The following is a 25,429-nucleotide window of genomic DNA, read 5'->3' as shown; positions in this document are numbered from 1 at the left end:
TTTGCTAAATCATGATTTTAGAATAACATTTTAAATGAGAAACTATTATCTATTTTTCATTTTAAGTCTTTTTATTAAGATAGATAGGACTTGGATTATACGAAACTCGTGAATCAACAAAAATGGCCGCCCAATCACAATCCACATCATCGCCAGAGAGCTATGCTTTAAATTTTGACAATTATAATCAGTATGATGCCCAACAAAGTTCTCAGAATACATCGGGGTATAATCCAAACATTGAAGAATTTCAATTCGTGCAGACTCAGACTTCATCAGGTAAATGTGTATATAATGTGTACTGTATACATCAACTGTACGTAAGTTTTCCATTCTGTAGACATGTAGATCACAGGGGTTTGTCATGAATTTACCGTCTCTATTCTATATAGTTAGAATAGAGAATAGACGGTGTAAAACTTTAATAATATGAAATTTTCTTGACGAGCCCCTGTGTATAGATCTAAAGGAAATTATAGCAATATATTGCCAAATTCATGTATAACAGTAATCCGAGATTCCTCTGACTCTTACCCTTGGCTTTTATATGTGGCATGTGCGGGGGAGCTCAGCTTGGTGTCACTGCTTTACCTACCTCTTTGGTCGCTGAATTCCCACTTTTCAATATGGAGTCCGTTCTGACCGTGTTTGAGGGCGAAGCAAAAAATATTGGCTTAAGTATCTAGATCCATAACAGGCCAAAAAATATCCCAAAATATTAGCATCTAACGCGCGAGGACAGAGCTCATTCAAAGTATTCTAACTTTAGACATTTTTTATCCGTATATTCATTGAACGCGGGAAACTATGCAACTGATGTAAACAGTGATTGTGACGTCATATTCAGTGTCGGTGTTTAGCAAATACACAAACATAGGGGACATGGCCTGGTACAATCGCGTTAGATATATGATTAAGAAAATAAGATTTACATGCTTTTACGGATTTTCTGTAACATCTCAGAACGACGTGAACTTGGGTACATGAGATTCAAAATGGAGAAATACATGTCCCCGCACTAGTATTCGAATCGACGCCATTGGAACCAAAATTTTCAAGTTCCATAGGTATGGTTTAATTTTTCATTAGTTTTCTATTTTTTTCTTTTAAACATATATATACGTGCTACCTATAGGGAGAGCTCTGCTCTCACAGCCCTTTGGGCCATGAGACGGCTTCACCCTCTATAAAGAACCACAAAAATTAAGCAGTGCAATACATCTAGTTCACGTCTTAATTTTTAAATTTTATTTTTATACTCGGCCAAAACCAATAAAATCTCTACATGTAGGATAATTTACAATATAAGATTTTTTTTATCAGTTCCTGTCCAGGCAATACATTACAAGCTCATTCTTAGCATACAAACTGTCATCATAACTTAATCAGTGATTTTTTTGGGGCTAAAATGCCACCGATATTCGGCTGTTTCCTCTCACTAAAATTAGCTATTTTTTCCCAATTATATATATATGTTTTTCCCAATTTCAAATCTAGGGAAATTAGGCCATTTAAAAAAAAGGTTACCCTATACTTCTGACAGAGTAAATACGTTTTTAGCTCACCTGAACCGAAGGTTCAAGTGAACTATTCTGATCAAATTTTGTCCGGCGTCCGTCTGTCTGTCCGTCTGTCTGTCTGTCTGTCTGTAAACTTTTCACATTTTCGACTTCTTCTCCAGAACCACTGGGCCAATTTCAACCTAACTTGGCCAAAAACATCCTTGGGTGAAGGGCTTTCAAGTTTGTTCAAATGAAGGGCCATGTCCCTTTCAAAGGGGAGATAATCACAAAAATGCAAAAATAGGGTGGGGTCATTTAAAAATCTTCTTCTCAAGAACCACTGGGCCAGAAGAGTTGAAATTTACCTGAAAGCTTCCTGACATATTGCAGATTCAAGTTTGTTCAAATCATGGCCCCCGGTGGTAGGATGGGGCCACAAGGGGGGATCAAAGTTTTACACACAAATATATAGGGAAAAACTTTAAAAATCTTCTTCTCAAGAACCACTAAGCCAGAAAAGCTGAGATTTACATGAAAGCTTCCTGACATAATGCAGATTCAAGTTTGTTCAAATCATGGGCCCCTGGGGTTGGATGGGGCCACAATAGGGGATCAAAGTTTTACATACAAATATATAGGAAAAATCTTTAAAAATCTTCTTCTCAAGAACCACTAAGCCAGAAAAGCTGATTTTTACATGAAAACTTTCTGACATAGTACAGATTCAAGATTGTTCAAATCATGGCCCCCGGGGATAAGATGGGGCCCCAAGGGGGGATCAAAGTTTTACACACAAATATATAGGGAAAAACTTTAAAAATCTTCTTCTCAAGAACCACTAAGCCAGAAAAGCTGAGATTTACATGAAAGCTTCCTGACATAATGCAGATTCAAGTTTGTTCAAATCATGGGCCCCTGGGGTTGGATGGGGCCACAATAGGGGATCAAAGTTTTACATACAAATATATAGGAAAAATCCTTAAAAATCTTCTTCTCAAGAACCACTAAGCCAGAAAAGCTGATTTTTACATGAAAACTTTCTGACATAGTGCAGATTCAAGATTGTTCAAATCATGGCCCCCGGGGATAAGATGGGGCCCCAAGGGGGGGGGGTCAAAGTTTTACACACAAATATATAGGGAAAAACTTTAAAAATCTTCTTCTCAAGAACCACTAAGCCAGAAAAGCTGAGATTTACATGAAAGCTTCCTGACATAATGCAGATTCAAGTTTGTTCAAATCATGGGCCCCTGGGGTTGGATGGGGCCACAATAGGGGATCAAAGTTTTACATACAAATATATAGGAAAAATCTTTAAAAATCTTCTTCTCAAGAACCACTGAGCCAGAAAAGCTGATTTTTACATGAAAACTTCCTGACATAGTGCAGATTCAAGATTGTTCAAATCATGACCCCCGGGGATAAGATGGGGCCCCAAGGGGGGATCAAAGTTTTACACACAAATATATAGGGGAAAACTTTAAAAATCTTCTCAAGAACCACTAAGCCAGAAAAGCTGAGAATTACATGAAAGCTTCCTGACATAATGCAGATTCAAGTTTGTTCAAATCATGGGCCCCTGGGGTTGGATGGGGCCACAATAGGGGATCAAAGTTTTACATACAAATATATAGGAAAAATCTTTAAAAATCTTCTTCTCAAGAACCACTGAGTCAGAAAAGCTGATTTTTACATGAAAACTTCCTGACATAGTGTAGATTCAAGATTGTTCAAATCATGGCCCCCGGGGATAAGATGGGGCCCCAAGGGGGGGATCAAAGTTTTACACACAAATATATAGGGAAAAACTTTAAAAATCTTCTTCTCAAGAACCACTAAGCCAGAAAAGCTGAGATTTACATGAAAGCTTCCTGACATAATGCAGATTCAAGTTTGTTCAAATCATGGGCCCCTGGGGTTGGATGGGGCCACAATAGGGGATCAAAGTTTTACATACAAATATATAGGAAAAATCTTTAAAAATTTTCTTCTCAAGAACCACTGAGTCAGAAAAGCTGATTTTTACATGAAAACTTCCTGACATAGTGCAGATTCAAGTTTGTTCAAATCATGGCCCCCGGTGGTAGGATGGGGCCCCAAGGGGGGATCAAAGTTTTACACACAAATATATAGGGAAAAACTTTAAAAATCTTCTTCTCAAGAACCACTAAGCCAGAAAAGCTGAGATTTACATGAAAGCTTCCTGACATAATGCAGATTCAAGTTTGTTCAATTCATGGGCTCCGGGGGTTGGATGGGGCCACAATAGGGGATCAAAGTTTTACATACAAATATATAGGAAAAATCTTCTTCTCAAGAACCACTGAGCCAGAAAAGCTGATTTTTACATGAAAACTTTCTGACATAGTGCAGATTCAAGTTTCTTCAAATCATGGGCTCCGGGGGTAGGATGGGGCCACAAGGGGGATCAAAGTTTTACATACAAATATATAGTTAAAATCTTTTTCTCAATAACCACTGAGTCAGAAAAGCTGATATTTACAAGAAAACTTTCTGACATAATGCAGATTCAAGTTTGTTCAAATCATGGTCCTCGGGGGGTAGGATGGGGCCACAAGTGGGGGGGGGGGGTTCAAAGTTTTACATACAAATATAGAAAAAAGCTTTAAAAGAACCATTGGGCCAAAGAAGTTGACATTTACATGAAAGCTTTCTGACATAGTGTAGATTCAAGTTTGCAAAGGGTAGTTTGGGCCATAATAGGGACCAAGGTTTTACATGCAAATATATATGGAAAGTCTTCAGATATGGGCCAAGGTGACTCAGGTGAGCGATGTGGCCCATGAGCCTCTTGTTTTTTCTTCAGTTTTATTCTCCAAACCACTGCACATGCAAAAGGTTTTGTAAAGAATATGTAAAACAATAGAGTCATCCATATAAGCAGATATGCAGTGAAGTATATAGCTTCCAGATGCACATTAAGCCATATTGTTTACAATTTAGTTTGACCGCCATTTTTTGTAGGGTCAGGCTAATAACAGGAAGTGGCCAACAGTATAGGGTTTTACTAAAATTCGAAAAATACAAAACAGGAGAGACATTCTGGAAACTTGATTATTAATATAATATTTACAAGATTATGGGTACAAATGCTGGTGAATTAATAATTTATTATTTTCTTTATGAAATTAGACAATAAGTATTTCTTAGAAAAAGTAAATAATATATATATACAAGGTGTGACTTCCAATACAAATTTAATGTTAAATAATGATTTATTTTATTATTTTAAATCAGATCTGAAATAAACCTCAAACAAAAAAATTGTTATTTGATTATTTTATGCATCTTTACCATTTTAATTTACTATGAATGATTTTTCCCAATTTGAGGAAAATGTCACTCATTTTTCCCAATTCAAAAGGAGGGGTGGTAGTTTGAAAAACAAAAAAAATCACTGTTAATATTTACAGAAACAAGTGTCTGTGTTCCTGGTGGCCAGATGGTGTGTCATACCCTTTATTCAAAGGTAGCTGGTCAAGGTCACTGTTAGTGTTAAGTCTTTGATTGTGCTGTAGCTTTGTGACTGAGAGACATTACACAGAGGTTTCTTAAATCCATGGTGTGCCTTGACCCTGAATCATTTTTATGTGCCTTGACCCTTGATGATCAAAGTTTACAAAATCTGGTCCATAACTACTTACTGCAAAGATTGTAGGAGTCTTTATGAATGCATGTGGCATTAAAATATTCTGATTTTACAACAGAGAAAGTTGCAGTAGAAGGCTCAATTCAGGAAAATGAAGTCCAAACCATGACAAATCCTTATGGTGTGAAAAAGCGATCCGTTGCATCAAAATTTCTGGAAAGTCGAGGATTTGGCTGGTTGACAGAGGAAGAAGAATTGGATGAGGAAGATCAAAAACCTCTATTGTAAATCTAAGAAAAATATCTGTTCATTTACAAAAATTGTTTATCATAAATTGAAGAGAAATGTGTCTGTTGATTTAGTTTTAATATTGAAATATATATACAATTACTTAACTACATGCATTTGCAAACACATGTAGTATTATTGACTTGATTATTTCGAGAGTATTATTAAATTTGCTACATTTCAACTTTCAAAATGATGATTCCTAATACAATCTTCAATACAGTCATCAGTTATGAAATGCATGTTTTGTAGGGAGGAGTTAGACATAGATCCAAAGGATATTTATTACAAGCTACGATGTGTGCTGTTTCCTCTGCCACAACTGGGATTTAATCGCCATGTTGTCCGAGAAAGTCCAGATTTCTGGGGCCCCCTTGTTGTCATATTGCTATATTCTCTGGTGTCATTGTATGGACAGTTCAGGGTTTGTACATCTGTTAGATCCATTTTGTGTTTTGCTGTACTATAGTTTAAACATAAGCCATATAGTGATATATATTACAGCATTATTTTTTGATTGCCGCTTTACTCACATGAGGCTGAAAGGACAGGAAACACAATGAAACCTGTGTAATAAGACATGCACAATGAGACAATGTTTTTGTTTGAAAAAACATTGTAAAAACAATGAAAACATGAAATTAGAAATAAGGGTAGGAAACAGATTACACAGGTGTCGGATTAGACAGGTTTCGCTATATATAACTATACTTTGCAGGTGGTGTCCTGGATTATCACAATATGGATATTTGGTTCACTCATCATCTTCTTATTGGCCAGAGTTCTTGGAGGAGAGGTTTGTTTTATTTTCATTTGAGGGACATGAAAGCATACAAGAAATTATATACATTAGGAGATGGAAATAAATCCACACGCAGGTCATTGATGTTTAAAGTGGCTTCAACTCAAAAACACTCATGTTGTATTTACACTTATGTTTTTATTCGTTCCACTCAAACGAACATAAATAATTTATAAAATAAACACAAACACGTATAATAGGATGTGAAGCGCTCTGATAGTGCAGTTTAATTATTTCGAAAGACAAAGAAGAGCGATATAGAAAATAATTTGAATATGAAACTTTAAATACCTAAATTTTTGGTAACTGATAGTTTATCATTAATGTTTTCTCTCACATAGCTATCCTTAGCTTTTTCTGACCGCCACCGCCCATGCTTTTTAAACAATCTGTCACTAATACCAGCTGCTGCAGCTGATGTTGCCCCGCCCGACCGTAGGCTATGAAGACCAAACTTGCTCTTATCTAACCCTATTTCTCCAAAAGCATCCAAAACGATTTCTCGTGCCCTCGTATAAGACAGAGGGCGATTATCTCTCCTAATCTTATATGTATTAGTATTTTTACAAAATGTCAAAGATCTGAATAAATATTCTGAGGAACTAACTTCAACATCCGACAATTTAATGTATTCTTCTAAAGTATGAACAGGACAAGTATCACCATGAGTTCTAGCAATACACAACTCATGCCCTTCTTTATAAACATCCGTCTTACTTTTGACAATGTTTATTCTCATGCAAACATTATCAAATGACAAATCACTAAGTTTAATATTTGCCAGCTCAGAAAATCTTAGGAACCCTGCAAAACCTAACAGACACATACATAAAGTGCGCATTTTATACAAATTGTTCGATTTGTATCTCCTAGCCAATAATTTCAAATGATCTGGTGTAATTGGTTCTTTCTTCACAACAGGCTTGGAAGTCTCTCTTATCGCACCCTCCTTTGTTAACTTCACTAACGCAGATTCACATGGATCTTTTAGTCCTGCTAACTGATGGGCCCAACTTATAGAATGTGTAGCTAGTTGAATTTTGTTTGATGATTTGTAATCTTTAGCGATAGAAATTAAATATAGAGCCACATGTTCATCCGCTGCGGGTAGTGCAGAAATAGACGGCAGAAAAGTGCCGCACCATCGACAGAAAGCATTGAATGCGTACCTGTATTGACTCGATGTATTGCCTGCTCTTGATTTAAGACAGAAAGTTGGTAAAAGGTCCCGTAGCTGTTGTAATCGCTGATCTTCAATCCTTACACTATCGGACCACCTTCCCGTTTTAAATATATCTGAAAAATGTATATAACGGAATACAAAAATTAATTTTAAAACTAGAAAAGTTCTACATATGGTGCACCAGGATCCTTAATCAACTGCAATACACCAAATACATATACATAAATGTATCAGGACCAAATATCATCTGCAATACATCTAACCAATAAAACAATCTGGTGTACCAGGACCAAGCTCATCTGCAATACATCCCAAAAAAATATCTACATTTCTATACCGAACCCATCATGAATTCGTCAACAGAAACTTGAGCATTCCTTGCATCCAACTTAATTGCCAGTATTCCAGAAGTAAAATATTTAGACCCAAACAAACATGTTTTGTTATTACCCTGAATAAGTATGTCTGTACATTCATTAAACAACAGAGCATCTTTAACATACCATCTATATATCGTATCTTTATCAAAGATAAACGGCCAAAAAACGGCAGAGGGCCAGTTTGGAACAATTAAGACCCCAAAAGCTTTGCAGACAATTAGATGTTTAATAGCTCGGACGACCAAGTAAATTGGGGGTACTAACCAATTGTTTTCGTGTTCCCAGTTTTGGGTAAAACAGTCGATGGCTTCTGAGCCAGGATTCCAAAATTTTGAATTATACCGTTCCAGCTTGCAGTTATTATAATTTGCAAATCTGTCAACAGTAAAAGGCCCAAACAAGCTGTTAACAAAGTCAAAAAACGTTACGGTAACACCCCAATCATCATGATCTATGATATTGCTCAGAAAATCCGCTTTCTCATTTTCTAGTCTGGGAATCCATTGAATGTCAATTGAAATTTTTTGCTCTACACACATCTTGAAAATATTATAAGCAAGGGATTGTAAATGATGTTTCATACTACCCGACTTAACAATTTTTACGCAACTCTGATTATCAGTGAACCATTTTACTTCTTTGTTCACCAAACTATCTTTAAAGGAAGCTAAAGCTAACTCAATCGCTCTAAGCTCTCTCCACGTAGAGCTCATACTCCTCTCAAACTCTTTCCACATTAAGTGAAACGTTTTTGAATCAGCTTCAACCGTGTAAGCTCCTGAAGCGGAACTACTTGCGTCAGAGTAAATAATGACACTTTTCTTAATCGGCGTGTGTAAATATCGTGTTTTTTCTGAATGTATACATTGTAGCCAAAAATTACATTCATTTAGAACCTCATTCTTATGCGTAAATACAATATTTTCGTCCCATGACTTTCTAAATGCTATCTCTATAGAAGAGAATCTTGTCATAATGCTACATATGTTACCCATAACTGGTGACATTGACATTATTTTTCCCACAACTCTCGCCAATTGTCTCGCCGTCACTTTAGGAAAACACTTCACCAATTGCTGTAAAGAAGCAACTGTGTCGTCAAGACGTCTTTTGGGCACTGAAATAGAAAAAGACTTTGAATCCCACAAAATTCCTAACCATTCTAAATTCTGAGTTGGATAAAATACTGATTTTTCAATATTGATAAGTAGCCCAAATTCTGATAAACTACTTTTGATGAATTCAGAAACTGACAAACATTCATGTTTAGATGATGCGAATACAAAACCGTCATCTAGGTAAAGAACTATTTTAATTCCCCTTTTTCTCCAGAATTTAACAATAGGTCTTAGACATTTCGTAAAAATAAATGGAGCGGATGACAAACCAAACGGAAGCACGGTATAACAATAAAACTTGTCATTCCATGAGAACCCGAGATATGTTTGGAAACTATCAGATATATCTATATGATGGTAACCGGATTTAAGATCAAATTTTAAGCAATAACAATCTTTTTCAAAATAATCGATGGCTGTTTTCCAATCTTCAAACTTTATTTTTTTTTCATATCTCACATAATTATTCAGTCTACTCAAATCTAGTATCAATCTCTTTTTCGACCTGTTTTCTGCTACGCTGAGAGGACTTACAATATATGGTTTGTTTGTAACTTCTACGACACAACCCGCCTTAATTAACTGAGATATTTCTGATGTGACAAAATCAGCGTTAATTTGTGCAGATTTATTATTTCTAAAATTCATAGACGGTGGTATGGAGACAAAAGGAATTTCATAACCAGAATGTACTATTTTCAAAATATATTGAAAAGCCCCTATTTCCTCCCATTTACTGTAATGCCTTTTTAGACTATGTTTTATACCGCATTCCGTTTTACTCTTTTCAACAACACAAGTCAAACAACCTGTATACTTATCATTGACTTTGAGTGGCCTTTCCCTTTGGGCAGTTGGACTTCCAGTGCCCTGTTGCGAAACAGTTGAAACAAACGTCGTACGGCATAGGCTGTCTCCTTGACTGCTTGTTTCTGCCCTGGCCATAGAGAAATGGCTGTTGTTGCTGCTGTTGAAATGCAGGAAAGGGTTGAAAAGTATTAGAAGCCCCAGGAAAAGCCAATTGAGCTGGAGATCCCGCTGCTGCTGGTGTTTTTTGCGTCCCATAAGGTTGAAATCTCTTGTTCTGCTTTTGGTGTCTGAGGGCCCTGTTTTCTGCACTGCGGATCTTCTTTTCATCATCAGAGTTGTCTGCGATTTCGTTACACTGATATTCGTTGACGGTTTTCCACCCTGCAGGAGACGAGTCTGCTATGCGTATATGCTTCTGACGAGTTTTCAGTTTTTTACTTAGGTCGGAAATAGTGCTCAATGACTCCGAATCTTTCAAATCAAAGGCTCTCGACTCTAATTTCTCTAAGCCCTCTAGTAACTCAGCATTAAACTCAAATTGAATTCGGTTACCTTCGGACTTGATCTTGTGCAGAGAATTTTCTTTTAGCTTCTTTGAAATCGACTCTGACTGCTCGGCTTTTAATTGTCCCGAGAAAGTTTTAAATTGGGACTGTATAACTCCCGTAAATAATTTGACAATATCTGAGACTTCCAGTGTAGAATTCCCTCCTGTGTTTTCTTTTTTCAATCTATCAGTATCTAAAGTCAGCTCGTCACCCGAATCGCCCATATTACGTGTCATAGAGAGAGTAAAAAAGACGTGTTATCTGCACTTAAAAGAGCCTTCGAATGGCTATAAATCTTTCCGCGCTAACAGCGGTCAGTTAAAACCCGTGCTATGAATATTTAAATGTCACCTGACAAGGTGACCAGCATTACAACCAATAGATTACACGTATAAATAAACACGAACACGTGTTTTTCCACCTTTAATAAATACATGTACATGCTACTTCTTGAGATTATTGTGAAAGAAAAATCTTATCTGAGTTAAAACTTAAGCATTTGATTTGAAAATGTCCAAAAATATTTATGGAAGTTATTTATGCCACAGATTATGTCAGATATATATTAACTTTTTCAATTTCATAATGCAACAGCTTCCTACAAATACTTAAACATAAAAGGTCTATCAAAAAGTTTTGCTCATTCAGAAATATGTGAGCAAAGAAAAGGCCACAGTGTTATATTTTTCACAAAGACGTTCATATCTCACTACAGCAATGTACAGTATCTACCTGTCTCAATTCATATCTCACTACAGCAATTTTAATGTACAGTATTTACTTAGTTGATTTATTTTCACAATCTTTGCATATATATACAGAGTATAGAAAAACATAAACATATTAACAAATTAAATAGATTATGCATGTGCAAAGAAATATACTGACTAATGCGTAACCCACCAGTAGTAATATACTGACTAATGCGTAACCCACCAGTAGTAATATACTGACTAATGCGTAACCCACCAGTAGCAATATACTGACTAATGCGTAACCCACCAGTAGCAATACACTGACTAATGCGTAACCCACCAGTAGCAATACACTGACTAATGCGTAACCCACCAGTAGCAATACACTGACTAATGCGTAACCCACCAGTAGCAATACACTGACTAATGTGTAACCCACCAGTAGCAATATACTGACTAATGCGTAACCCACCAGTAGTAATATACTGACTAATGCGTAACCCACCAGTAGCAAAACTTGTAATTGGCCATGCATATTTCTGTTGTTCATAACATTGTTCATTTCACACTTTTACTGTCGATCTACATCATTTCACACTTTTACTGTCGATCTACAACATTTCACACTTTTATTGTCGATCTACATCATTTCACACTTTTACTGTCGATCTACATCATTTCACACTTTTACTGTCGATCTACATCATTTCACACTTTTACTGTAGATCTACAACATTTCACACTTTTACTGTCGATCTACATCATTTCACACTTTTACTGTCGATCTACATCATTTCACACTTTTACTGTCGATCTAAATCATTTCACACTTTTACTGTCGATCTACATCATTTCACACTTTTACTGTCGATCTACATCATTTCACACTTTTACTGTCGATCTACATCATTTCCATAATCCTAACAAGCGCTAACACAAATATCCAGGTTTTTAAAGGTGAAAATAGTTAAATTCCTTTAAGATAAAATTTCTATAATAAAAAATTTGTGTCAAGTTTATACCAAAACAAGGGAAGAAATTTTACAATGTCTGATTAAATGGGAATCTTCCAAGTTAAGACATCACTTGCAGCACAGATTTATGCTCTTTCTGTTATTTTTACAGATTTGAATATGCTTGGTAAATAGAACTCTACTGATTAGTTTTATATTTCAGGTGAGCTATTCCCAATGCCTTGGTGTGATTGGTTACTCAGTGTTACCACTGGTTATAACAGCAGCCATATTGCCACTCTTCAGAAGATTTCATTTTGTCAGCCTGTTACTAAAGGTATATTAGTAGATGTTTGTGAGGGACAGAGACTACTAATGACATTATGTTAATCTCTTTATATTTCTTCCACACATCAGATACAGCACCTTTGTTTAAAGATCATGAAATTTGTACCTTGGTATTCAATATTGTTGTATTACACATTATTTATACCCCACACAATGAGTTGTGTATGGTATAGTGTTTTTGACCTATCTGTTCGTCAGTCAGTCTGTCAGTCCTACTTTTGTCAGTGCATATCCTCTGCAACCTCTCAACATGATTTTATGAATCTTTGTAGTTAGTAAAGACGTACTGTGACAGTGTAGATGTGCATTATGGTGTTTTTTTTTGGGGGGGGGGGGGAGTTATGCCCCTTTAGAACATAAAAGTTTGGCCAAAATATTGTATTTGGTGCAACTTACAATAGTCTTATATGTAATCGTTTTTGAAGCCATATATAATATTGCTGTTTTAAATTTTACACATTTCTAAACAATATTACATATGACTTGAGTAGTGCTACAAAAAAAAAAAATGTATGTAGTTATATGGGTGAAAACAATACAGCATTGCACAGAGGCATATAAGAATATGTTGTATTTTATGGATAGCATTGCCATTCATTATGTGTAGCATTGTCATTCATTGTGGAGGCATGGGGTATGCGAGCTTGCTCACTAGATGATTATGGAAAGAATACATACTGTATTTGATTAAGTTTTAACGGATGTATTTCGTGAGAAAGAGGTAGCACTTGGATAGATTTAAAGTTCTGCAATAATACACTTTCTCTTGATTCTAATCTATGAATCAGATTAACAGACAGTGTTCATCTCTGTATTATATTGGCCATCTCATTACAACTGTAACAGTGTTCATCTCTGTACAGTATAATTTGTCCAAACCGGCCTCTGAGTACTCCGGCGCTCTGTCAATTCCAGCCACAAAATATAGTCCTTAACATTTCTTTAACAAATCCTTTATTGATAATTCCCTGTACTCTGGATACTGCATATTTCTGTATATCGGCCGGTTTACACAGTCCCAACTGCTATCAATTAACTTTAATTATCCTGTGTAAACCGGCCCCTCGATCATACACCACCCTAATTGTTGCGGTCAATTGTATTCGGTGTACACAGGGTCCCAACTGCTTGTAATTAGCTCTAATTATCGCATTTAAACCAGGCACCCCACGATAACCAACCTGTCGGTATTCGGTCGATCACACGCGGTGTACATAAAGGGTGTCCCAAGGGAAGCCACGGGTAAGTAAAAGAGAGCAATTGGCGATGAGTCGCGATCAGTTTAAAATAAAACCTGATTTTTAGGGGGTGCACTTTTCAATCATGACAGCACCACGTACGAGGTAATGGCGCCCTCCCCCTAACGACAGAGACGAGAACTGACATTAAAAGACAAAGTTCAATTAATCGATGAATTCGATACATTCTTGGAATGAAACGAAATTGGCAATAATCCCGTTATGTTTTCCAAAAGCAGGGTTTCCCCTCGTGGACTTCTCGGAGCTCTACGGCGAGTCAGACAGTGATGATACGCAGTTAGTTAGCACAACTCGCCATGTCCGATCGATCACTCGGCATTGCATTAGTTTCCGTTTCACAAATTGAGACAGTTGAAAGCGATACATTTACAATGAAAGCTGGGAAGACAAATTCTAAACGAACACAACACAAACTTGACGAACGTACATAATGTAGCACTTGATAACAGCGATGATGTAGACGAAATCGACAATTTACCAACAGAAAATTGCGCGAATAATTCCCAGATTTTATACTGTTTAATAAAAATTGAAACTTTTTCAAATGAGCATGACAATAAAACACTGACATTTATATTTTTACATTTCAAATTCTTTTGTGTATGCATAGATAGTGAATACAGAGGAAGCAACTCTCATTCTTGTCAACATTCTGCACTCCGGACTCTGTGCAAACCGGCCAATTTCTTTGGAACCACACATAGCCGGTTTAGACAGATTATACTGTATTATATTGGCCATCTCATTACAACTGTAACAGTGTTCATCTCTGCATTATATTGGCCATCTCATTACACCTGCAAGCTCCTATTTGTTTTGAAAATTACTATGTACAGAGTGTGTACATATATACATTATATATATATATATAGAGAGAGAGAGAGACAGAGAGAGGAGAGAGAGATTATGATCCCCACATTTCTTCTGCTGTATATAATCAGAGTGGTCTTTTTCAGTTTTTTGGAGTGTTGTGGGCAGCCTACAGTGCGGGATCTTTGTTATGTGTTCAGGAGCTCCAGCAGAAGCGCACCCTATTGCTGTACCCTGTCTTTCTCCTGTACATTTACTTCCTGTCCCTATATACAGGAGCCTGATTCAGATCCGTTAAAAACTTTACTCATATTCTGCATCATGTTAAAAGTACAACTTATTTCCTTTAATTATGAAATTAACATTGTTGTATATTATGTATATAAATTTCACATAGAGCGAGACATATTATTATATATTATGTGTATATAACGTTTCATTTTCAGTGTAGCAGTGAGTGAAACATTTATGTGCGGTATTTTAGATCTGTGATATTCCAGCTGTTAACTTTTGTAAAGCTGACAATCTGTAAAATTGTTATTTAAAAACCTGTGGTGAACATAATAGAATTAAATTTTAAAACCTGTATATGTTTGTTCTTGCTATTATGACCATTCACTATCATAAAACCAGTGTTATTTCTTTCATAATGGATACATGAAAGATGAAAATAATGAACAGTTATCAATCTCATAACTCCTATAAGGAATAAAAAATAAAGAGTTGGGCAAACACGTAAAGGTTCCCAATTCCCATTCCTTCTAAATTCATTTGTAATAGCTCTTGATTGTTTTGTATTAATGACTTTGATATATCAATAAAGGTTATTCTCTTGAAATCTGAACATTATGCTTGTGACCTTGACATTTGATCTTTTGATTTTAAAGGAACAAATCTTATAGAACAAGAAATGTTTGGAAAACATATGCCCCCATGGTGCAAAATTGAAAAGGGTTATACACATTCATCATTTCATTGAAAGTAGTGCCAAAACTATAGCGGACTATATCTTCCTATGTCCAAAGTGGATTGACCCTTGGCCTTTGACCATGTGACTTAAAAATCAATAGGGGTCATCTACTCCTTAGGATGTACCAAGTTTGGTATCTGTCAAGCAAGTAGTTCTCAAGACATTGAGCAGACAGTTTATTCCTATGTTCAGAGTGGATTGACATTTTGACCTGAAATCCCATAGGGATCCTCTTCTACTCATAACCAAGCCACAAATGAAATATCATTACGATCAAGTAAATGGTTCTCAAGATATCGAGCAGACAACATGGTCTACTGACTGACAGGTGTAAAGCAATATGTCCTTCTTCTTTGAAGGGGAGCATAACAACATGAAGAATCATCTGTAGAAATACATACATCTACACAAATTTCATTGCCGAGTTCTACTGTATAGGTGTAAGCAACTGGAAATGAACATGTTACATTATTGTCAATTTAAGATGTAGACTAATAAAACTTGCTTGCATACTGGAAGAATTGTACATAATTGTAGTTCTTGTTAATGAAAACTACATGGTTACTGTTTACCACTTCAAGGTATCACACCAGTAATTATTTTCATTATGTATTACTACAGAGGTGTAAAAATCAGTTTGCAGAATTGATGCCGAATAATGCAGTCGGAAATGTTCTGTTACCTGTCTCATCTGCTGACACCAGAAAAACGATACCCTACGCGGCATTTTCAAGACAAAAAATTACCCACAAACAAGACTACCCCTCAAATCCACGTGTTTTTCACGTGAGTGTAAAAAGCCGGAGTGTACCTCAGGAAGTAGCCTAAACTACCAACATCAAATAGTTCCTTTGTATACACTTGGTTATTTCTACAAATTACACTAAATTTTCTAATCAGGGGTACAAAAATTAAGAGGAAATGAGAAAAATCACACATGAAAAAAAAAAATTCTTTTAAATATATGGAACTACAATTGACTAAGTTCATTTTGATAGGACAATTATGTGATACCTTGAAATTAATAGCCAATATGCACCTTTCTCATAGTATACTAGAACCACACTGTCTTTATCATGAAATATTAATTTACATTTCCATTGTTTTTGCCTTCAATATCTTTACCAATTGAATTGATAGCCTTTTTCTCATGAATGTTAACAATGTGCGTATAAATCTTGTTAAAAAAAGTCCAACTATTTCATTGGCTGGGAATATTCCAACAGAAATGAAGGTAAAATGTTAAAATACGTGTACAAGAAATTATTTTCATTTTTGAAAATACACGAGTGTGTGAACAGCAACACTTTAGGCCAGTAGACTTTTCATGAAGTGCTAACATGCTTTATGAAGTATGCTGACATGGAGCGATGCAGTTCATGTGCGCATGTATTTTCAAAAATCCATATAAACCTTTGATTCCCTATTGTGGCAACAGCCTGCCCGCAGGGGCGGTGATTTGAACAACCTTAAATCTATACTATGACTATCACACAGGACACTGTGCTCATGTGGTTCATGTCCTATCTTACCAATTGGACCCAGATTGTCAAAGTGAAGGGAGCAAAGTCTTGTGCCACTGAGTTTGGCTGCGGTGTCCCACAGGGATCGGTCCTAGGGCCCGTTCTGTTCAACATCTACACAGCATCCCTGGGGACCCTTCTCAGAAAGAACAATGTCTTGTACCACATGTATGCTGATGATAATGAACTGTATATCAGCTTTAAAGTCCAACAGGCCGCTCTTGTAGTCAGTCAGATGGAGTCTTGCTTGAGGTCAGTTCAAACCTGGATAACTTGGCATCACCTCAAGATCAACACAGACAAGAAGACTGAGGTGCTAGTGATATCCTCCAAACAAATGGCCTCTAAGCTGCACATACCATCACTGCAAGTAGGAGACAACTCTATCACTCCTGTTATTAAGGCCAAGGGCTTTGGTGTAACCATTGACTGTCACATGACCATGGAGGCACATATATCATCAGTGTGCAGAGGTGCCTTCATCCACCTTAAGAATCTGAGCCAACTGAGGAGATATCTGGACAGGGAATCGCTGGAATGTGTTGTCCATGCTTTCATAACAACACAGCTGGACTACTGTAACTCTCTTTACTACGGCTTACCATCAAAGCAGATCCAGCGGCTCCAATCCATCCAAAGCGCTGCAGCCAAAATCATCTCAGGCACCCGCAAATATGACAACATTACACTAGTACTACTCTCCCTCCATTGGCTGCCAGTTCAGCAAAGAGTCATCTTCAAAACATTGGTATTAGTGTACAAAACAGTCAACATCATGGCTCCATCCTATCTGCAGGAACTCATAACACCCTATTCTCCCTCCAGAACTTTGCGGTCCAGTGATCAGAGCCTACTACAAGTGCCATTTACCACCTCATCTGTGATTTAAACTCGAGCTTTTAGTGTGGCTAGCCCTAAACTTTGGAATGCTCTACCATATGATATCAGAACTGCTGCTAGTCTCTTTATCTTTAAATCAAAACTAAAGACTTGTCTGTTTACATTTCATTACAACTAGTCTGTGCAGAAGAACTCTTTAGTCAAGATTACTATGTTAAATGTGCAATCATAACGGACTCCTTACCGTCACCTACTAGTCATCTGTTCTTATACAACTTATTTTGATGTTATTTAAATAGCGTTTAGAGCAATATGGATTTATACGCTTTACAAAACAAATTTATTATTATTTTTATTATTACTACCGGTATGTCAGGAAGCTTTCATGTAAATTTCAACTTTTTTGGCCCAGTGGTTTTTGAGATTTTTAAATGACCTCACCCTATTTTTTCTTTTCTTGATTATATCTCCCATCTGGAGGGATCGAGCATGGCAAACTTGAAACCATCTTTAATTACCCAAGGACAGCTAGTTTGTGCTAAGTTTGATTGAAATTGGCCTATAGTGGTTCTTCAATCTAATTAAAATTAGATCCTATGATCCACTCATCTACTATCGCTACATAGGTTGTAGATGAGCGGATCATAGGATCTAATTTTAATTAGATTGAGTGGTTCTTGAGAAATTTTTTAAAGATGCCACTAAATGTTTACTATGGTAGGACCCTTTAGCGCGAGTTCGAGCCCCATCGACGGTGATGGTTTTTGTTTTTCTTTACAATTACTATTTGTTTTATTAACAATAATTATTCTACATAACATTTTATTTTTCATTATCAAATTAAAGATTAGTACGAAAACATAATAAATGAAACAAGAAATCTAACAATAGATTCACTCAAATGAAACGGGTTTCTATTCAATGTAGAGCACGAGGCCATGTATCATTTTAACTGTGTTATTCGACACAAACGCCACGTTTTAATAACGATGCCATTACAAGACTTATCAAGGGTGGGTCCAGAGGGTCCGGACCCCCCCCCTTGTTTTGCAGACCAAAAAATTATTATTATTGTTATTCAATAACAAGACTATGAGTCAAAATGATATGAAAGGTGGATACTTACATGTAATTGCATCATTCAAATTTATGAACACCAGTATATCATTTAATTCTACGATAAATAAGATGAAGCACCGAATATATATATATTCATGATATTTTCGTCACATACAAGCATCACTTAAGAATTTTTAAAAAGTATGTATGTAGCATAGAAGTTTTGCTTAAGAAGCAGACAATTTAAAAGTGAAAAAGAAGTGCCTACAAATGCCCAGAATGCAGGATTTTGCACCATTTACCGCAGAACTTCTGGGGGCCTAGGCAGCCCCCTGGCCTATTGGGAGTAACCTTTAAATCTGCTTTTTTATTATTTAAAATCAGATCTGAGTATAGCAATAACAATGAGTAGAACTTGGGGGGAATAGTAGTTAATAACAAAAGCATTTTCTCAAGATATGTTATGTACACATGCAAGCAAAAGGTATAAATGGGGGTGGGTGGAGTTTAGAATAGCCAAGAGATCAAGTGCAAGAACCCAACCCAACTCCTTTCATAAATTCCTGGATCTGCCAATGTTTATTGTACACGTTGTCGAAAAACTCCACCAGCAAAAGGTTCGTTTGTTGGTGGGATTCTTTAAAAGAGGATAAATTGTGTCATTGGGAAAAGGTGTGGGATTATTCACACATGGTCTATTTTGTGAAGATAAAAAACAATTAAGGTATAAAAATGATCAAACCGAAGTCATACATATTTAACGTACTGCTCGGTAATGATACTGAAATGTTGGTGTGTTTGGTATCGCAATTCAACCTGATTTGTTAAACACTTGCTAAATCCGTAAACTAATTACAAATCATAGTTTGGTAAAATTTTATTAAAGCTCATTATTTCTAAAGTTAAGGCGATCTCCAACAAAGCTATTTTACCACGACAAGATATTCACAAATAAATATTCATTTGTTGTTTTGTTTCATTCCTGTATGAACTATAACTACTTGATAAATGCATACATAAATTTAGATGGAACCAGTTTCGACTTTTATTTTATACATCGTGCATAAGATTGTAAAACTCCTGTGGACCTTTCCTTTTGTTCTTTCTATATGATTCCTTTATATTCAATATAAATGAGAAATGACATGTTCTGAATGATTTGGTTCTGTGGTGCTTGTCAAGAGGAGATTTTTTTTACTTAAAAAAAAAAAGCTGAAAAGAAACAAAACTTATAATTCAGATTTTATATATTTTTAAAGAGAGCCCAAGGGTGGTCTTTGACCATTTGAAAAATATTATGCATTTTGAAATCAAAATCAACTATCTTCTGCTTCATCTGTGTCATTGGTTTGGAATATTTGTTTGAGTTTCCTCGTGTGCAGCTTGGCTGCTATACACTTGTAGTTTCTGGTGTCACCAAGCACACAAATCTGTTGCCATGTGAGTGTGCCAAAGTCCAAACGACACACAATATTCTGACGATAAAATTGTGTACACTCTTCGAATTCAGCAGTCCCACAGGCATACAGAGCACCATTTATTAATTCTAATCCCATATTAAACATGCCAACAGGCAGGTCTGGACCAGATCGCCACTGGTTCTGAGAAACATTAAGTATTTCTACTGATTTCAGAGCCTCCCTGCTAATGGAATGGGTGACGTGAGAGTAAATTTGACCACCTGCAACATAGATTTCTTCATCCACAACACAGGCCCCAAAATTAAATCGTGGTGTAGGAATGCCTGCCCGAGTGATCCAGTGGCCTTTCTGTGGGTGGTACATGACCACTAAGTTATGGGCTCCCACACCTGTTCTTCCTCCCAGGAGGAAGATGTATTCTTTATAGGTAACAGAAGCTAGATCCACCACTGTGGTGGGTAGCATGCCCTGGTAGCTCCACTTGTTCTGTTGGATGTTGTACACTTCTATTATTTCCGTGGGATGCTGGTTTTCAGTCACTCCACCAAAGCAGTAGATTTTACCAGACAATTCTGCAAGAGTGAAATTGGATTTAGGAAACAGCATAGGAGACAATTTAATCCATCTGTTGTGGTCATTGTCAAAAGAGAAAAATTCCTTGCTAACAACTCTCTCTTCAAGGTCATCACACGAATCATCAGAGTCTATAAATTCGAAGTCAAGGTCATGATAAATATAATTCCCTCCCCCTACATAGATAACATTGTCTTGACTGACAATGCATCCAACATTTTCAGCTTCATATTCCTTGTCTGGACGCTCAGTTGGAAAATCTTGCATGAGGTATGTCTCTTTTGTGAGAGGATTGTAACAGTTTATCTTTGGCCGTGTCAGTTTGGGGTCTGATCCTCCGATCCAGAGGAGGCAATGGTCAGGCCGAATCATACCTGCACGCATTGTCATGTCAAAATTGTACCGCCCTAAATACTTATTGGGGTACTTCTCAAAAATTCTCCAACTTTCCACAATGCTCTGACATTCAGGACAGCTGTTCACATATGCATTTTGGTAAACTTCATTACAAAGAAATTCGGAGGATAGTAAAGATAATCTCACATGGGGAAATAACTCTGCAATGTCTGGATGTCTCTCCGGATCTTCAGCCACCCAGCTAACTATTGCATTGAAAATGGCTTCTTCAGATTCCACATTCAACTCATTGCTTTGAATGATGTTCTTAACCTTGTCCAATGGAAGTCCAAGAAATTCTTCTGACTTGCACACATCAGAGAATTTTTTCTCCATATGCTCTTTCGCTCTGATTGTCAATCCTTTGCAGTCATGAGTTTGAGCAAAATGATAAATTCCAATGCAGTTTGAATCATCAAGCTGTGATTCCATGAATTTGGCACATGCTTTTACTACTGGTAAAATCTGAAATAATGAGGAGGTAGAAAGGAGGCTCTGCACTGAATCTTGGGTAATCCTTAGCTGACCTGTGTAAGCATATTCCACTAGATCCCGGACAGTTTCATATTCCACCTCATTCAAATCCACTACATCTTGCATCGTTTCATTGAGTCCCATGGTAAACATAGCTTTGAAATACACACTTGTAGCTGCAAGTACATTCCTATGACAAAGTATTGTTTGACCGTCGACCTTCAACACAATGTCTGTAAGCATTTCATCCCTATACAATGTGTTCATTTCCCGTAGGAATGTGGTGCAGTGCGAGTCATTCTGGTACACCACTTTCTCCAGACCCTGCTGCTGGAAGATGCCATCTTCTGTTCCATCCTCTCGTATAGAGAGGAAGTCCAGTGATTCTTCCATTACCAATTTCTCATCTGAAATTAATTTAAGATTAAATGTGGATTCACTATACTGCGGTAAAAATTACTATACTGTAGTATGTTATATTGTTTATATTAAATTTTTACTTTTTTCAAAAATTTTCTTTTTAAACAATGTGTTAAATCTTATGCTAACATACAACCATGTATTTAGATAGAAAACACTTGACTTTCATATTTAAAAAACCCACAACATACTAGTAGTTATAAGTATGTTTATTCACCAATTAAGGGCCCGGGGGGCGGGATGTACAATTTCATGTTGTCTGGGAGCAGGAAGGAATAAAATGCAGTGGACCAGACCAGGATTCACACCTGTGCATCTCTAGATGGATGCTCTACCTGAGTTATATGATCAATAGCGATTGAACTGATCAGATCATTACATCCCCCAACCCCTGATGCCCTCATCCCTAAAGACAATTGGGTATTTTCAGCTTTCAGTTCCAGGAGCAGGCCATGGCATCTAATGGGGGAGGGGGGGGGGGGGGCATGACAGGCTAGATCAGGATTCAAACTTCAGTCTCCCTGAATCTCATAATCTTTTTAGGTGCTCTACCAATCACCTGGGTTATCTGGCATATTTCTTACAGTGATCGACCCATCTCATTGCTACGGACACCATCTTCACTAGCCAATTCTGGGGAGGGACCAAAAACCCTTGGCTAGCCAAGATGGTTCAGACATCTAACTCCTAAACTGATGGTGTTGATCAGATGTCAGGAATCCTACAAATAATCTCAGCAAGATTCGTCAAGGCTGGACATTTAGACTGACGCCTCTACCGAGAGAGGCATCCAGCCTCGAAGAGTCTCGCTTAGATTATCCTACCTACATGAAGACCAGTCCCTGGCATGGCAGGCAGTAGTAAATAATCAACTAAATTTCGGGAGATTCAGCTAGTCTGACACCTACACCAGTTCAAATATCAAAACCAAACCAATTATATTATCATAATAAACCCTAAACACCTCTCTATTTAGTTGCTTAATTATGACCAAAAACTAAAACTAAAAGGACATGTTGATGGTTAAATAACATTAACAGAATCGAACACAGCTCAGGTGCTTGGGTCATAATATATGAATACACATCTAACCTATATGTATACATGAATCGAAAAATGGAAAGGGGGGATATCCGATCGACAAGCACCACCTGTCACATCGTAAGACTAAAAGTCTAGCTCGATCACAAATATCAAGATAGTGGAAATGTACATGTCTTAAGCCCCCGTTCACAACGGTGAAAAAATTACCTATCCTGACGGTGACGACGAAGTAAACAGCCTGGTTCCCGAGGCCTTCCGATGTGCCAGGTCGCATGCACCGGAAGTAAGTAGAATGTGACGTTGAGACTCAGAGTGAAAGTAGGACGGAAGAAAGCGTCGTTGCAACCGGGAATATTGTCACATAAAGCACGCAAAGGTAAGCACATATTTCCCCTTGTATTTGTGAAATATTTCCACATTCTACAAAAAGTATTTCATACGTTCACATTTGACAATATATTTCCGCGTGTTATAACATGACACATTGTAGAGTAGTTTTGTGTTGAAGTTTGGGCCCGGTAGAGTGACCCGGCCCTGAGCACTAGCAACAGTTATCACTGGTACACCGGAGATGTTAAAATAATCAGCCCACTAGTTATTTACATTTAATCTTTCATTATAAAAGTCTAGTATCCATTGATATCAATCGTCATTGTTATTTATGGACTTCTGTAGTTTCTGTGGAAACGAGGGGGTTATTTATATTCGGTCTTTCTATCCCCCTGTCAGGGGGATAGAAAGACCGAATATAAATAACCCCCTCGTTTCCACAGAAACTAGGACTTCTGGAGAACTCATACCCAGGAGAAATCGTACCCAGAATTTTGGGTACCAGTTCTCCTGGAGTGCGTTCGAGATCACCGTTCCCGTTGTTCTCGTGCTCCGTTCTTAGAGTCCCGAATGATGAGAACAGATGCTCACGAACGTGTTCTTGTTCTTCGACCACACTATCTACAGAGGTGGTGTGAGTTCTTGTACCTCGAACCTGTTCTCGGGTTGCGTACTTGGCGTACAGGATCAACAGGAATTTTTACTCATGCGAAGAACTGCGATCTCAAACGCACTCTTGGAGAAGTCGTACCCGGGAACGAGTTCTCCAAGAGTCTCAAAGTCGTACCCATCAACATCTGGGTACGAGTTCTCGTGGAGAAAAACTTTGACATTTTACTATTTAAATCGAATCCTGGACAAAAAACTGTCATTTTACCTAATAAAAATGTGAGTACGAGTTATCCTGGGGAGAAACTTTATCATTTTACCAAATAAAATTTTGGGTACGAGTTCTCCTGAAGAAAAACTTTGTCATTTTACCAAATAAAAATGTGGGTACGAGTTCTCCAGGAGAAAAACTCTGTCATTTTATCAAATAGATTCTCCTGGAGAAAAACTGTCAGTATATAGTACATAATTGAAATTTTGATACGAGTTTATCTCATTAAAAATTACATCATTTTAGGTAATGAAATCTGATTGCAATTCCTCTTTGAAAAAAATCTTGTAATTTCATTCATTATTTGCCCCCCTTCAAAGAAAAGGAGCATATTGGTTTGCACCTGTTGGTCGGTTGGTTGGTAGACCACATGTTGTCCGCTCAATATCTTGAGAACCATTCACTTGATCGTAATGATATTTCATATGTGATTTGGTTATGAGTAGAAGAAGACCCCTATTGTTTTTTAGGTCACATAGTCAAAGGTCAAGGGTCAAACTGGATATAGGAATATACTGTCCGCTCAATATCTTGAGAACCCTTTGCTTGACAGACATCAAACTTGGTACACTGGTACATCCCAATGAGTAGATGATCCCTATTGATTTTGAGGTCACATAATCATAGGTCTAGGGTCGGTCAAACTGGACATAGGAATATACTGACCACTCAATGTCTAGAGACCCGTTTGTCCCTATGTTTTACAAACATCTCTTGTTATAGTTACATAATTTACTACTTTTCCTAAAAGTTATTATGGGTAGAGGATGTAAAATAGTTTGTGAACACTTCTCCTTTATTATAAATCTGAATCAGATAGATTTGAAACTTTGTGCAATACTTCAATGCCATTTGCAGATATACATATGGTAGGGACAAGAGGATCGAATCATTATCCTTAAAGTTATAGTGGATCTAAGAGGGGTGGAGGGTGTAAAATAGTTTGTGAACACTTCTCCTATATGGCTTATTGGAGTTCATAATGTCTATGTTCCTGTCCATGCTTTCTCCTCCATGTCATGCAGTACATTAATGGGAGCAGGTTTCAATTGGAGCACTTCCAATTTGAGGAGCTGGGGAGACATTTGTTTTTCATAAAAACAATCTCTAGTTGATATTTTTCCTGTTTGCATGGTTAGATATAATTCCAATAATTAAAATGATAAATTCGTATTTTCCAACACTTTTAGTAA

The 25,429-nt window shown here is 37.0% G+C and overlaps 4 protein-coding genes across 6 annotated transcripts in view; 2 read left to right on the top strand and 2 right to left on the bottom strand.

Annotated features, from left to right (window-relative positions):
• Window positions 1-102: 102 nt before the first annotated feature.
• Window positions 103-14,894, top strand: LOC125649035 (protein YIPF4-like). The gene is made up of 6 exons (XM_048876250.2): window positions 103-279; window positions 5,231-5,396; window positions 5,653-5,824; window positions 6,119-6,196; window positions 12,113-12,226; window positions 14,453-14,894. Exons 1-6 carry the CDS (start codon window positions 123-125, stop codon window positions 14,588-14,590), a joined length of 825 nt encoding a protein of 274 aa, XP_048732207.1. The 5' UTR covers window positions 103-122; the 3' UTR covers window positions 14,591-14,894.
• Window positions 9,343-11,443, bottom strand: LOC130054730 (uncharacterized). The gene has a single exon (XM_056165301.1). The coding sequence runs from the start codon at window positions 10,475-10,477 to the stop codon at window positions 9,704-9,706; it is 774 nt and encodes a 257-aa protein (XP_056021276.1). The 5' UTR covers window positions 10,478-11,443; the 3' UTR covers window positions 9,343-9,703.
• Window positions 14,895-19,559: 4,665 nt separating the features above from the next.
• Window positions 19,560-23,316, bottom strand: LOC125648966 (kelch-like protein 12). 3 transcript variants are annotated; one of them, XM_048876049.2, is made up of 2 exons: window positions 23,234-23,316; window positions 19,560-21,969 (listed from the first exon to the last, which is right to left on the bottom strand). In XM_048876049.2, exons 1-2 carry the CDS (start codon window positions 23,298-23,300, stop codon window positions 20,015-20,017), a joined length of 2,022 nt encoding a protein of 673 aa, XP_048732006.1. In that variant the 5' UTR covers window positions 23,301-23,316; the 3' UTR covers window positions 19,560-20,014. The 3 variants fall into 3 exon arrangements, with proteins under 3 accessions (XP_048732006.1, XP_048732010.1, XP_048732007.1); XM_048876053.2 differs by having other exon boundaries at window positions 23,075-23,251; XM_048876050.2 differs by lacking the exon at window positions 23,234-23,316 and adding an exon at window positions 22,200-22,311.
• The window catches only part of LOC125648965 (dipeptidyl peptidase 3-like), a 24,647-nt gene continuing 22,509 nt past the window's right edge, over window positions 23,292-25,429 (top strand). The window contains exon 1 of the mRNA XM_048876048.2: window positions 23,292-23,402. The gene's annotated coding sequence lies outside the window, so the exon portion shown is untranslated. The remainder of the gene's footprint in view (window positions 23,403-25,429) is intronic.

The sequence above is a fragment of the Ostrea edulis genome, chromosome 5, assembly GCF_947568905.1.
Source record: "Ostrea edulis chromosome 5, xbOstEdul1.1, whole genome shotgun sequence".
Taxonomy (NCBI): domain Eukaryota; kingdom Metazoa; phylum Mollusca; class Bivalvia; order Ostreida; family Ostreidae; genus Ostrea; species Ostrea edulis.
This window is presented reverse-complemented; position numbering and strand designations above follow the sequence as displayed.

Coding starts and splice junctions, on each gene's coding strand:
- LOC125649035 (XM_048876250.2), top strand. CDS start 123: ATGGCCGCCCAATCACAATCCACATCATCGCCAGAGAGCTATGCTTTA. Junction 280..5,230: donor GCAGACTCAGACTTCATCAG/GTAAATGTGTAT, acceptor ATTTTACAACAG/AGAAAGTTGCAGTAGAAGGC. Junction 5,825..6,118: donor CATTGTATGGACAGTTCAGG/GTTTGTACATCT, acceptor TATACTTTGCAG/GTGGTGTCCTGGATTATCAC.
- LOC130054730 (XM_056165301.1), bottom strand. CDS start 10,477: ATGACACGTAATATGGGCGATTCGGGTGACGAGCTGACTTTAGATACT.
- LOC125648966 (XM_048876049.2), bottom strand. CDS start 23,300: ATGCGACCTGGCACATCGGAAGGCCTCGGGAACCAGGCTGTTTACTTC. Junction 21,970..23,233: donor CGTCGTCACCGTCAGGATAG/GTAATTTTTTCA, acceptor AATTAATTTCAG/ATGAGAAATTGGTAATGGAA.